Here is a 15,592-nt window from a genome sequence, read left to right as displayed (position 1 = left end):
TAACTCACAATGATCTAATAGGAAGTAGTACGTGACTGTAATCTATACTTTTAAAAGGATTTTATGTGCTTTCTTTACTTCTGTATTTCTCAGAATTACCACAGTCTTTATAAAAATCATTTATCTACTTTCAGGATTTATGACAAGACCAATGCAAAACAGTACAAGAAGTAAAATGTAACCCTAACATATTATATTCTTGAACAAACAGCAAAGTCATCCTATGTTGCATTCAGCATTAACCTACTAAAATTAATCATACAATTAACAATAAAAACATAATGATTGTGTCTCTTAAAAGTGATTTGTTTTGAATGGATTTTTAGTTAATCTGATAAAAATAGAACAAATTTTGTATAGCATTCCATCAGCTAACTACAGGAATTAATTATCTAGTATGGAAATATACGGAATATAGACTTGTATATGATCAGATTTATAAACTCTGCCTTTTAATTCATCAATGTTGCAGTCATCTAAGAAGATGTTATACCTGTGCTTTATGAATCAAGAAGGAAGTTGAGATAAACATTTTTTACCACCCCACTGTTTCTCTTTGCTACAGCTTTCCAGACAAAATCTCAACAACTAATATAATACAACACAATTAGTGCTCCAAGTTCTATTGGACAGTTCTCCACCTATCATTTTGTTCTTAACATGTTATTCATAATTACACTTCTTACTTACAAGTTGTTTCCCTGCCAATTAGAGGTTCACTGCTTTCGTCTTCTACCACAGAAAACACATTTACAACGTACTCTGTTTCAGGTGTCAGATCTTTCAAAACCGTTGTAGTTTCCATCCTACTTACATAAAACTACATAAAAGAGAAGGAATGTTAACAACAGTATAGAAGACATGTTTGTAAACTCGTCTCTAAAAATAAAATAATAATTCCATGTGAAACTTCAGAAATCAGATACTTGTTTTCAGTGGGGGTGTATATATCTGGCATGTATTCTGCACACTGCTTTCACTCATGGCATTCACTTTCATACTACTCAGCAACATAAAATGCCATTGACAGATGCTCCCACTTTGGAAAAGTATTTTAAACATTGAGTATAATCTAGGCGGTCACAGCACATGCCATTAACACCACCTTGCAGGAAAAAAACTGTATACTGGAATGGCTGCTCCAAACCAAATCACAGTCCAAGTTCTAAGGTCATGTTTTACAAAGCCCAAACTCTCCACAAGTCAAATTAGTTAAGATTTAAAAGCTACATACACATTCAGAGCTAGACAAGTGGTGATGTCTAACTTCATTCTCCTAAATACTATTCTGACTGGTTGAAGAAAATGAAAACCAGTTCTGCATCAAGGCTTGCCTCTTACTGGCTATTTGTATAGAGAAATAATAATCATAGGATAAGTTTGGTCCCATACATTAAACAGTTGAATCTATGCTTAAACAGATCCTCCAAAGTACCATCAACAGTGTTAGCTAAACACTACATGCCACAACTTATATCATCATCTTTTTTTATCTATTACCAAGAAAATGGATTAAAAGAACAATAAGCAAACCTGAGAGCATGCTCAAAAAAATCTACAATAGACTTACTTAAACCTATATATTATAATGGAATATGAACAGAAAATAATTACTGGAAATATCAATAAACTTTTATTAATAAATATATTTGACTTCTAGATTAATGATTAATAAAGTCACCTTTACGTTCCTACTTTATATAATTTTATTAATCATTTATTGAAGCATGACATTCTTCACCTTGAAGTCTTTTTTAATTTACAGCTATACCACACAGAGACCCTAATAAGCAAAGAGTTCAGAATGACATTCTAAATGACTTCCACGTGATGTGGAAGGCCCATGTTATTATGGACATCAGAGACGAACATTTGGTACTAACCTGTTTAGGGGAACCTCCAGTGGTAGGGTAATATTCAACTCGATATCTATCAACACTTTCTGGAGGTGGACTCCATCTCAGTCTGAAAGAACGTGGTGTTACCTCTGAAATAACTAGGTTAGAAGGAGGTGGCAAATCACCTACAAGTGGATACAAGTTTAAAAATGTATTAATTTATCTTATGTCATCAGGAATTGAAACACAAGGTATAATAAGACCTAAAAAATATCGCTTATGAAACAACAACAACAAACAACCCGAAACGCTTTGGACATTTGCTTACTTCTTTTTTTCCTCAGGAACACTTAGTAACAACTGAGTAAAGAAATGGCTCATCATCATGCTCTCAGCAAACCAAACAAGCTCTCTGTCCTTACCCCACCTTCAACACCAGCATTTCACTGAAGAACCATCAGCCATCATTACCATTCTTCCATGCTAGCTTTTGCTTTTGAGCTGTCATACACTAATACTTAAAAAAGAGTTGCTGGAATTTTTGTTATTGGATGACTGTCTTCAAAGGCTTTGCCACACTTAGCAATGTAATTCCTTACTATGGGAAAAAGCAGGCATTTCCAGTCATGTTATGCTGTGTTAGGTTTGACAGACATTGTTAAAAGAACCCCTGCAGGGTAGACTAGGTGGTCTGAACAAATTCCCAATGCTAGCAGCTGAAAAAACAACTCAGGGCTATGCAGTGTTCCATGTAATATAAAAGAATTAATAGCTCAAGCACATAAATGGAAAAAGGACAAAATAGATTGAAAATGGGATGTACCTGGACCTTTCACACTATTACACAGATTTGTGGTTACATCCTCAACAATGCCAGCCAGAAAGGAGAAATCTGCAACGTTGTAGGCATGGATATCATCTGGATCTGTTGCAATCTGCTTCAATTCATTTTCGTCTGCGTTTTTAATACCTTACAGAGAAGACATGAAAACAAAACTTGTTAGAAACGACATGAAATGTAACACCATAAACATGAATTCCTAAACACATTCATTGAATTCCCTTCTAAATACTTACGTGTTTCCATTTCCCTATACATTTAGCAGAGGCGTGAAAAGGAGCTGGAACAGGCCACCTCTTCATATAATACTTACCAATTGCATAAAGTTCCACTCCCTCATCTCTGAGTCTTCTTGAAGGGGTGACTACGTCATCTTGTGATTTACCATCAGTAATGAGAACACCAATTTTGCGAGCTCTGGGCCTCAAGCCTGCTTCTTGTTTAAAGTTATTTTTTAAGATGAAATCCAAGGCCATTCCTAGCATGATACAAAGAGCATAACTATCACCATAAACTGTTTCAACATACTGGTTAAGGCCAGTAATTCATTCCAGTGACTTCACACTGACAACATCATTTCACAGCTTAATTCTTCAAGGACTCAATCTAGTTATAGTTCATCATCTACATGTAGCAAATGACGTTATTTCAGCCCTCTGAATGTCTTTAACATCATATCTTTTATGCATTACCTTTCTATATCACTCCCTTTAGCCTCCCTTCTAGGTCCTCGCCTTGTCTTCATATGGAACTACCTTTTGTTCTTTTTATATGCTCAACATAAACCCAAACTCATCTGATTCTTCAGCACTTACAATCTTCCATCCTTCTCTCTTTATCCATATCTACACAGATAATGCATGCCCATGTGCTATGAACACTCAATTCCAAATGTACTGAAGTTAACCGTGAGGCCCTTTCATCATGGATGAATTTGAGCTCACTGAACAATACTAGGGTCAGTTACTGGAACTTTTTTATGAAGCTTAAAGAAAACCCTCACAGCATGACATACCTGTTAGAGTATTGCCTCCTTTGTATGGTAAGTTGGTTACTGCCTCTAACAAAGCCTCTTTCGTTCGGTAAGCATTGAGATTCCATTCTGTCCTGGGATCTCCACTATACTGTGCAAGACCTGGAAAAAGCCATTATAATTCAGATATTACGTGGCCATGCAGCAGATATGCATAATTTTCCCTCCTACATGTGATGACTTACCAATCTGTACTTTGTCAGGGCCAATATCAAAAACTTCAACAATACGGGAAATGAAGTTCCTGACGGTTTTAAAATTTGGCCTCCCAATACTCCATGAGCCATCCACCAGTAGCACGATATCAGCTTCTGCTCTGGTTCTACATTCTAAACCTGTCGTGTCAACCAGAAGAGTACAGCCTTAGTATGAGAGTTTCCAACCAAGAAGAAAAAAAATACAGCCTTAGCATGATAACGTTCTTTCCCCATCCTCTTTTATATGACATATGTCACGAATTAGTTTCCAAAATAGCTCTAGTTTTATTCACTGGCACTTTGCCAAGTATGACCTATTTGTGAATGTTATTCACGCTAGTCACTGGTTCCATGGCAAAACTACATAAATTTCTTCATGTATGTTTTCTCTTAGAAGTAAGTCTTCTAAAATACCAAGGCCAGCACTCTTCCCTATTGTCATTTCAGTATCTATTTTGGTCTTGTAAATGGCTGACAACCATCTTTCAGAGCTTCAGAGGATATGTAAAGCAGTACAGAGCTAGCCACTGGCATAGCAGTAAGCATTATCAGATTACACAAATAATAATGATTTTAGTCTACTGTGGATGGCTATACTATTGCTCAATTTTTCAACTATGTAGTAGGGAATTAACAGCATATATTACAAGCATTTTCAAATAAACAGCATTTTTGAATCTGGGGGGCAAAAGACATAGTAATACAGATGGTACAGGAGTTTGCACGTATAGGAAAGAAAGATTACAATTTAGAAGACATGTATACATAAACAGAGACAAGAGATAGAGTGGGGACAAGACCACACACTTATATAAAGGCACAGTGTTCTGAAAAGGTAAGAAGTTATTTCAGATATCTTCAATTTACAAATAACAGAATAAAATATGCATCATAATCTTTTTATCACAAGGAAAATCATAAAATATTTATACATAGCAGAAAAACACAACAATTTTATCCACAGCCATTTCACCATTTCAAAAATAATAATAATAATAAAAATATAATAAAAAATCCTCGCTCTCTCTCTTTTCTTGTAGATTGTGTTACCAGCTGCACATTTTCTGGCTTCCTGCCATCAGAGCTTCTGGTCTTTATATGGAAGAAATCCCATTGAGAAAAATCAGCCACACTCATCACAGTTGAAAGATATTGTGATTTCATATATGTTCCACATAATTGATCCAACACTGCAGACTCATGAATATAACTATTCCATGTACCTGGGGGTTAAAAGCATGATCCTCTTCTGCATAGAAAATATAGATCTAGTCTTTAGTCATGACAATAAATTGGGAGTAGAGTTTAAGTAAGACAATGTTAGGTCAAAAAATTGCATGCATAACTTTTATATAGAAATTAAGCTTTATATACAGTATTAAAGTTAAATTATTCTGAATTTTATTCTTCTTCCAACTATCAGAGTTCCCTAGATGGAAAATTCTAGCAAAGGCACTTAGGCTGATTTTTTTTCTCTCTCTACTAATAAATAATGTGCTATTACATTTGCAGTCACAGATATAAAATTCATTTTTCACATTTACCATGACTAAAATCCATGCATTACTAAAACTAATTAGCTTAAAGAATATAACACTCGGGACAGAAATGACAGCTGGCATAATAAAAAATAATGAACCACTCCATGTAATTATTTTTCTGCCAGACTTATTACTGCTTTACTGTAATGTCACTGATGGCCTATTATGTAGTTTTTCTTAGTTTTACCCTCTTGCATTAGACCAAGTGGGACAGCAGTAACTTCAGAAGTTTCTAAATGTGTTGTCAATAAAAATGCTAAAAGGGTAGTATTTTCACATAACTCATGAAAAGAGGTTAAGTGAGAAGAATTCTGAGTCAGACAGATTTTTGTTAAAAAAAACCAAAAAAAACAAAAAAAAACCCTCTGAGGGGCCTTTGCAGTTAGCTTCTTTTTCCTCATAAAATTATCTGTTCTCCCTGATGGTTATACAAATCTTAAAACAGTACAGGAGAAGTCTTCAATTCTGCAGGTATTCTTGGCTATTAAGAAGCAAAGACCAGCTGCAGACAAGCACTTCACGGTCTCCATGAAGAGGGACTGAACCCTGAAATTTTCTTCACTCAGTATTAATTGAAAGTGTAGTGGCCATACCTATTCAGTGGACATACAGAGGCCCATTAACCACATCAAGGGAGCTGCTGTCGTACCAAACACTAAAATTTTCATTGGGAGTTTACCTACACAGGAAGATAATCCCAAGAAGATACTATAGAACACCCAGCAATTGCATTACTGTACTAACTCTCCTCTTTCTGTAGTAAAAGTGATGAAAGTTGTGTTGCATATAAACTTAAGCATTACACAATAATGCTGGGACATCCCCAACTACGTGATCTTCTTTCATTACACCACCTTAGTTTTTATATGGTCGAGACAAGAAAATGGCTAAAGATCAGCTTAAAATGCTTTGTTCTACTCCTGTGAACACCCTTGTAGATGAGCAATGATTTCTGTTCAAGAATTTGACCTTACATAATTCAACACAGATGTGGATGGCTTGAAAATGTGATGCAGATGGCTTTCAGTAATCAGCAAAACATGGGTTGCCTGAATTACCATTTTTGTAAGATCATCTAAAGGGTGCAGAGGACTAGAAAGATGAACTGGGGCATATTTAGAGGTAATTTCAGATCAGAGGTTATGTCACCAGGTCAGGGAGTATACTGAATCCTGTGAATAAATATTTATGTGCATCATAAAAACAATAGGAAATGCTGGAAAACTTTCAGTCTCTTTTATCCAAAAGCCAAGATGCAATTTTATTCGATTCGGTCATGTTTACCTCTAGATAAAAATGGCTCCGTAGTAGTGTCTGAAAGAGTGGTCATCTCTTGTCCAACCAGAGGGTTGCTTTCTCCTCCATCAAACATTCCAAAAACATTTACCTTGTAGGTAGTTCCTGCCCTGCAAAAATTAAGTGTACTGTAACTGAAGATACTTGCCTGGCTAAATATTGATACTTCATTCAAAAAATCTTTACCAGTTTACTACGCAGAAAAGAAAGTGCTAAAGTGTGAAGCCTAAATACTAGTTCTTTAACAAGACAGGCAATTTGTCACTATTTCAGAGTTGGTTGAAGATTCTATACTTACATTAATAGCTTTCTTTGTTCAAGTAATTTAAGATTCTTTTAATATTTTAACATGTACACAAGTATAACATGTAAAAAGGTCATAACAGACTTTGATATTCTCTGAAGCCTACTTCATAAATTCTGGCCTTTGATAAAAGAAACAAGAACTAAACTAGGCTCTTTTTAACATGAGGTAAGGGCCTTTTGGAGAAACTTTAGAAATCCCAGCTGTCTTCTCCAGCATCCCATTAACACTCATATCTGAAAATAATAATAACACTTCTGCCCACATCTTTGCCTTTTTCAGTTACTGTGAGAACACCAGAAGTGATGTGATTAATCTCAGAACCTGTCCTTGTCAGATTCTCTTCAAAAACTGCACCATGAAATCCTGATAACACATGGACAGAAATACTTCCTAGTTTACAGTAGATTTTAACAGGTATTACAATCCCAGATGACAATTAAGCAAAACCCTAAGCTATTATTTATTATTATTATTATTATTATCATCATCATCATCATCATCCATACCTAAGTTCCTCCAAAACCACAGTGCTGTCATAGGGCCCCACAATTAATTCTCCAAGATTCCTGTCATCTTCAGTAGGGTGGAAAGTTACTTTGTACCCCTTCACTCGCCCTGGGGCCGGCTCCCAGGTTACTCGGAAGCTGGACATAGTTGAATCAGAAGTTCTCAGATTTCTAGGAGGCTTAAAAGGAGAGGCTGTAAGGATGGAAGAAATGGATTTAAATCAGACCAGCTTCTGAAAAAAACTCCATAATCTATGCTTTTATTAAAAAATGCAGCAAATCCAGCATTAGTGGCATTTCTATGCTCTTTGTGCCTTTCCTTTGACATAGAGACAAGAATCAAGATATTAGATATGAGATTCTCTTCAGCTCATTTTAGCTACCTAAACAACAGATGTGTAGGCCAAGTTTGTTAACAAGGCTCCCTGTCCAGACAACAGATTGAAGGTTAAACACCAATTTCTTTCACCCATCTTAAATATCCATCCAGTCTTGCAATGAATGCTGACAGTAACTGGACTAACCACCTTCTCTCTTCTCTCAATGATAAAGATCAGATGATCAGATTAAACTACTACTTTGACGTGGCAAAGAGTAGGCAGAACACATTGACTGAAAAAGAGAAATGTAAACAGCTTCTTCAAACCAACACCAGAAAAGCAGAGTTTGCTGCACGCAAAAGTCACACTCCTCCAGCACTCCACCACCAGTATCTCAAGCTTCTCAAACTGCTTCATCCTCAAGAGTTCCAGGTCCCAGAGGACAGGGCCCTGGGCAAGGGCCTTTTCATAGAAAAGGTTCTGCACTCAGGGCTTGGCAACTCAAATAACTTCACCAACCACAGGGATGGCAGTATGTCAAAAAATAATTCCTCAAAAGAGTGACAGCCAAACAGATTAAGGTTTTGAAGTCAAGACCTACTTCACCTAATAGCTACGCAGCACAGGTCAGTACACACAGGCAGAATGGTTAACAAGCCTACCGTTAGCTTCTGCCTCACTTTTGGTTCTGTGTAAACATAAAGTGCATTCCAACATCAGAAATAGCACAGTAATATAATCTCAAAATAGCAAAAACAGGAATCAGATTAACCAGGAAGTATCTTTGGAATGAAAAAGCTAAAACAAAACAAAAATGGTTGGGGTGGGGCCAGCTTTCTTACACCTATTGCATACGCCTATGCAATTGTCTGCCTACAGCTGAAAGATAATAGATGCCCACAGAGTGAAAAATACATATAGAGAAACAGTAGATACAATACCCCTTGTAATGAAAAATGCAGCCTCTTTGTATCATTGCTCATGATATCACAAGAGCTTCAAACAACCAGATCATTCAGGCTCCCCTTGCTTTCAGTCTGATTGCCATCACAGTTATTTACACTTAAAGCACCACATCATATCCATATTAAGATGAACATGTAAAAAGTCAAAAGAAGATGGATGATCTGAAATTTAATTCAACATAATTTTGAAGATGGAAAAAGTAGGAATTAGTCGAGAGCGGATCAAGTTTTTTGAACTGCTTTACATCAGTCGCATTCTAATTAAATATGACTTCCTGCAGTAAATGTGGTGCTGTTATCTCCAATGCTAGGAGACTTGTTTCTTGCTTCCCATCTCTATTCAGTATGTTGTATGTCCAAAGATTAGAGAATGGCATGGAGTATTTACAGTGTACCTCAGCCTACCTCTGCGCAGAAAAGGCAGAAACATCTTGGATTTTTTTCTCTTTTGGTAATAGCTTTAGATCTGGAGAGCAAGAGACCATTTCCATACAAAACAAAAGACCAACATCAGAAGCAAACTAAATGTGGGGTAGAAAATTCTTTTTGTTTTGAACTCAAAAAATCCCCTCACCAGGAATTAAAGAACATTTTAGAGTTCCTGGTTCTGAGAAAGAAGACTGCTTGTCCAAAATTTTGTGGTCAATGAGGTCAGAATTCCACTGAAGACTCTTTAAAATCAGCTACTGATTTTTTTTTAATAACTTCAGGTTTCCCACAGAAAATACATAAGGTAGCTATTTAATTGATATTCCAGACCAAAAATGTAAATAATAATTTAAAAAAAACACCTGACAACATTTGATTAAACACCGCCTTCCTCTCAAAACACTTTAACTTCTGATGACAGCATTTCAAACAAGTCTAGTATTTTAATACAAAATATACACATTTATATACTCAATACAATAGCAGGCAGCTGTAATAAAACTTTAAATAAACCAAATGGTCCTTTCTACCTGTAATATTTTTTTCAATTTGTCTATTTATTCATGATCTTGGCAGTCCCCAACACAGGTTCTCTATATATCGTGATTGCAAGTTTACAGCAAGAACCTCTGATTATCAAACCTTGTGTAGACACGTACTACATACCTGTTGTTCCTACTGCTTTTCTTGATTTTCCTTGTCCAAAATCATAAATTGGAACAACACTGAGGTCATACGTAGTTCGAGGCTTAAGTCTCTTCAACACTATGCTTGTGGCAGGAGCATTTACTCTTCCAAACATCTGCCTTCCTCCGCTGCGTGGTCGGTAGTACACACGATAAGACAAGACCTTCCCAGGTGAGGGCTGCCATGAAACTCTCATTGTATTCTCTGTCTCGTTGTCTACTGTCACAGTCCTGGCACTTTGTGACACTTTTCAATGTAAAAATATGGATAAATGTTTACTTTTTCCACATAAAGATAATTTCAAATGCATTCCTACAAAATGCATGCAGCTTTACTCAAATTATTTTTTACTTTCATTAAAATTATGGTATTTCATTGGGAGAAAAAGAGGTAACTCACTTAGGACATTGATAATTTCTTTTATAATTGTAACGGACTAAAAAAATGTAAGTTCATTTTCCATTACAAACAAAAGTATAGATAACACAGTGACACAGCATAACTGGGAGTTCTATTCAGTAACACTTTGTGGTAATCTGTTAAATAATGGATTCAGGACTATCAAGTGAAACTGATTATTTATATGGCCCTTATTTTAACAAACAAAATGATCTACAAAGTTAAAATTGTCTAAGTTTTTGAGTTTACAGACCTGATGTGGTTCTGGTATATGCCTAAACTCCTGAGTGTTGGGAACCATACTAACAGATTTTCCAGGTATATGGAAAGTTACTCACCACTAACGGTAGGACAATATTAGAGCTGAAATAAGGACAAAGACTAATTTGGTATTTTCTCTGCAGATTGCACCATTCAGCTTTTAAGAGATTGTACAGACAGTACAAACATTAGGAAAGAACTGAAGTAAAATGAAAGGTATGTAATACTGCCTGCCAGTCTGCACAACCTATCTAGACTCTGGCAAAATAGAATCTTCTTGGCATGCCAGAGACAGTCAGCATCTCATCACACAGTAAGGTAGGCTTTGCAGACTACAGTATCCTGTCCTGGCTGTTTTTGCACCAGAAAGATGAAATGTTAGACTATGGTCTGATTCTGTTGATAGTCCAGGTAGTTCATTCCTTCAGGCAAAAACTTATAATACAAAACCACAAATCATATGGCTAAACTGCCTTCTTAGGAAAGAGAGGGTGCTGCTGGTCTTGGAGAATGAAGGAATATGTGTGTCAGCAGACTGCTTTGAGTCTGGGGCACCATCTTTTAGCAATGGCAACAAAGACTGCTCTTGTGAGACCTTAAGAGCAGATACTGGGTTAAATGCTGACCTAGCTCAGCAGCCTGCCTCCTACAGTTTTCAAAACATGCCTAGGAAAGAATTTTAAAATGGTTAAGCATACATGATGCTTCCCCAGAGCACTGGCTCAGACTTTGCCTTCACGTGAACCCCTCAGGCAACAAGAGAAACATCAAAGCTGATCCTCTCTGGGCATCTGTTCATTCACTCTGACTTCTCTAATGGTTCTATTCCTGATCTCTGAAGACTTTTCAGTTTGCCTATACTGCAAGGGAAGCTTCAGCTGCACAATGTTTTGCAATTAAGTAAAAAGAAGAGCCTTGGGAAAGGTCTAGCTAAGTATCTAGCTGACTAAGGTAAGCCATTTTATATAACATTTTTATATCTCAGCAAAGCTTTCAATACTATTTCTCATAGCATTCCTCTGGACAAAATGTCCAGTATACAGCTAGACAAATACTTTGGGTTCTGCAGGATTCTGCAGGAGTTTACCTTGCCTTCCCTACTTACTCTATCTATACTGTTTATTCCAGCTGATTTCCAGTAGTCACAGTAAGATTCAAGCACATGAAAAGTTGTCCTCAGCGTAATTAATGGACAAAACCACTTCTCAGATTGGAGGTAATCCTTGCTAAACTGAAGCCTATATGTTATAGAAGAGACTTTCCTTCTTTAACAGTCAAACAGAAAGCTAGAGTTGATTGATTTGGTGTGGAATTTTGTTTTGGGCAACTGCTCAGTAAACAAAACTGAAGACAAATACGGTTCATTTTCATTAAATTGTGATAATTTCATCAAGAGCAGAATGCTACAAATGGTAGTAATGCTGTAGTATGCTCACCATCAGTAAAGGCCTCTCCTTCTACAGGATCTCCTTCTCCACTGTTGTAGGCTGCATATACTGAAATCCTGTACTTAGTCTCTGGCTCCAAGCCGTCCAGCACTGCATTAACCGTATTTCCAGGGACAGTCTTCTCTCCCATTGTATCATCATAGAGTGATTTCCACACTATCCTATAATTATTAACTGCTCCTGGAGCTGGTGTCCACGATAACCCAACTGTAGTGTCAGTTATGTCTGTGGTAATCAAATTGCGAGGTGAACCACGTTCTGCAAGAAAGGCCACAACAAAGTGTCACTAAAATACAAAAAAGCTGATGTTTACAAAGTACAAATGGAAAACTAGAATGATCGTAAGAGCAGAATCAAACTTTTTTTCCCCATCTACACTAGTTCAACTAATGCACATTTGTTGTTCCAGGAGAAAACTGACAGTTTTATTCAACAAAATGCTGAAAGTTAACTTTAAGATGGAAATAATCGATCCCACACTATGCAGTTGTGCTTTAGAACTTGCAAAATGAAAACTATCCTAAACAAAAACTTGAAATGAAGCCAGTGCTTATATGTGCTGCAGTTCATTTGAGCAAGTTTTAACTGTCAGATAATTTTACTTCAGTCATTCTTTTTTTGTTGTTGTTTTTTTATTTTTTTCCTTTTGGTGTACAAGGGTAAATGAAGAAGACTTTTAACAGTTAAACAGTTCATTCAAATTCTCTGACAACCTCATTTTTTATTTAGTATTACTATCCTTGTCTCTATGAGTACTGCGATAGATCTATCACCTATTTCATTTTATCTGTTTACAACTAATTTGCAGTGCATTTACATCAGAGAAGAAAATAGTCACCATCTTTCCATTCATACCTCTTTTTCCCCTCACCATAGTTTGTTCAGCCAGCTTGGAATGAAGGAAACAGCTCGTTAGTCTAAGAAATCCAGTTGTCAGCTTGATGACTGAATCGTGCTTAAAAATGGAGTTCATTGGTCTGAAGTGGTGCAGTAAAAGGAGTACCTCTGCTTAATGTTTAACATACGTTTATAACATATGTTCAATTTTCCTATTGCTGGCTTTTGAGGCAGGAAAGGAGTCCTGACTGTTGGTTTTAATGCAGTGGCCTCACTGTAGCAAAATCTGCAAAAGGAATCTACAAAACCAGATCCATATACACACAGAAGGAGTTGGCGCTTCAGTAGATGTTCTATGTGACTTCTCTCACTGTAGAGGACATTTCTGAGAGACTGCTTAGTGAGAGGACCTAAACACTTGAGGTGGCCTCACAGCATCATAGCTAAGTATAACCTGCAGTGATAAAATTATATCCCTAAATTATACCAAAGTAACTAAAGGACCAGGTTCAAAATTCTTTGAACACAGAGAAATTCAATACCTTTCCACTGCTTAATCTCATTGCAAGCACAGACCTCACTGTTTTCAGAAGTCTGAAGCAGTTTTGGTCCAAGATAAAGCAACAAGTTGCTCACATAGCCATAGTCTGCATTTTCAGTTTTCATACTCATATGTCCTTCACTTCCACTACAAATCTGCAATGTTTCCAAACATAAACCCACAAGAACAAAACAGGGGTACTGTACAAAGTCTTCGTTTTGGAATTACTGTGTTGTCAGCACAACCTCATTAACACTGAAACCAGTGAATCCCACGTGGCTTAACAATGAATGGAAATTAATATCAACTTTTCTGAAGGCAACGATGATGGTACAGTAACAGTTATCAGTTATATAGATTACAGAAACAGTGGGTATCATTCCAATCACCCAGCTGACTCTTTCAAACATAGTTAACTGAGTATGTTAAATAATTCCTTTGTGCTGCAAGGTTTCTTTTTTTCCATCTTAATTCACAGCCATGGAACATCCCATCAAGTTTTTTTCTGAAGTTAATTCTTTTTCCATCCTAACACGGTATTACAGTTTTATTCTTCAAGTCACATTTTAGCTTCACGATATAAATTACCACTCTTTATGGTATCTTCTCTTGAAAAACAAGTTAAGATACAGAGATTTTGGTAAAGTTCAATAGTTTACAACTTTACAAAAATAGCAGTTGTGTATAATGAAAAAGTTACAGTGAGAAGACCCAATTCAGCTCATGCTTTGTGCTGTTTCAATGAATTCAGTGACTGTGTTAAATTAAAGCCAGGACAGAATCTAAACTCCAAAGGCCAATTTTCCTGGAAGCCTGAAAAAGGATTTGCCTTCAGAAGTAAATTACACCAATTTTTCTGTCTGCTCTTAAGCTTCTACTCCCGAATCTTGGCTTTTTTTCATATAATAATAATGAAAAAAAATATATATTAAGGCAATCCAAATGGAAAAAATATGGAAAACTTAACTTGGTAGAATGCACAGATGGCTCACAATAAAAACCTTTCTTTCCATATTTTAATGTAATATAAATATACAAGTTACTTTATTTTGGCTACTTTAAAACAAGGCTCTGCCACAACATGATTTCAATATTAAAGTATCTGCTACCACAGCACAATTTTTTCTAAGTCTACTCTTGGACACTGCAGTTAATGATATACATTGGAAACACTGCAAAAAATAACCACATTTTTAAAACTGTTATTGATTAAGTCATTATTGAGGTCATTAAACAACAGGGGAAAATAATATGTTTGGAATGGTCTGTAATGAACACCAGTTACTGTAATGTGTTAGTTTTGAAGAAAATATCCTTTGGAACTAAATGCCTTTTTTTATAAGGCAAGGTAAGAGAGGGAAAAGGGATTGGGATTCCTACCAAACCACCAGACCTAAATGGAAAATTCTGACTTCAAATACTTGGAAACTGCTGACAAGACAACTTACCTACTAAGGGAAATTAGACTTTTTATATGTTACACTGCAACTGAGAACATTTATTTAACATAACACGCTAACTTGATTTGCACCTCGTGTGTGTTCACAGACAGCTTTGTTCTGTTTCAATAGAATCTCCTACAAGTGTTTTTGTATGACAGGAGCAGCTGTGTTTGAGATGGAGTTTAACTGTAAGTCCAAAATTATTATCCACCAAGTATTATCTAGGCTGTTATGCTAAGACTCAAGAAATGCATTCACACTCCACAATAACACTAGTATAATTTAGTGACCAGAAAACATACGAGCAGACCTATGAAGCATTTTTCCATTGGATTAAAATAAAATATCTAGATACCTCATGGGTTTTTTTTCTTTTTTAAAATCTACTGCTGTAATACTGAAGCAGTCATTCTGTTCTTTGCACATGTTCAGAAATGCTTGTTTTACATCTGCTTCTCACCTAAGTCTTTAAACAGGGTGGAAAAAGAGTCCATCTAGTTCCAACTCCTGTACCATGGGCAAACACACTGCCCTCTAGACCATGTTGCTCATATGCATCCAGGGACGGGGTACCCGCAACTTCTTTGGGCAACCTGTTCCAGTGTCTCACCGTCCATCCTCACAGTGAATAATTTCTTCCTTGTATCTAGTCTAAATCTACCCTCTTCCAATGTAAGGCCATTTCCTCATCCTGTCACTACCTG

General features: G+C 36.3%; 1 protein-coding gene across 8 annotated transcripts in view; it reads right to left on the bottom strand.

Moving 5' to 3' along the window:
* The window catches only part of COL12A1 (collagen type XII alpha 1 chain), a 93,953-nt gene that overhangs the window by 51,418 nt on the left and 26,943 nt on the right, over positions 1–15,592 (bottom strand). For 5 of the 8 annotated variants that reach the window (XM_032443437.2, XM_015859050.3, XM_015859054.3 and 2 more), the window contains exons 14-23: positions 12,057–12,326; positions 9,940–10,206; positions 7,560–7,752; positions 6,735–6,856; positions 3,898–4,047; positions 3,695–3,814; positions 2,993–3,157; positions 2,662–2,808; positions 1,884–2,023; positions 691–820 (exon numbers count right to left, since the gene is read on the bottom strand). In XM_032443437.2, the coding sequence (XP_032299328.2) occupies positions 691–820; positions 1,884–2,023; positions 2,662–2,808; positions 2,993–3,157; positions 3,695–3,814; positions 3,898–4,047; positions 6,735–6,856; positions 7,560–7,752; positions 9,940–10,206; positions 12,057–12,326 (1,704 nt within the window). The remainder of the gene's footprint in view (positions 1–690; positions 821–1,883; positions 2,024–2,661; positions 2,809–2,992; positions 3,158–3,694; positions 3,815–3,897; positions 4,048–6,734; positions 6,857–7,559; positions 7,753–9,939; positions 10,207–12,056; positions 12,327–15,592) is intronic. The other 3 variants (XM_015859056.3, XM_085543743.1, XM_085543742.1) reach the window with 1 other exon arrangement.

This window comes from Coturnix japonica, chromosome 3 (genome assembly GCF_054131305.1).
Source record: "Coturnix japonica strain WE chromosome 3, WE-NBRP24, whole genome shotgun sequence".
NCBI classification, from domain to species: Eukaryota; Metazoa; Chordata; class Aves; order Galliformes; family Phasianidae; genus Coturnix; species Coturnix japonica.
The sequence above is the reverse complement of the archived record's forward strand: the minus strand, read 5'-3'. Positions and strand labels throughout refer to the sequence as shown.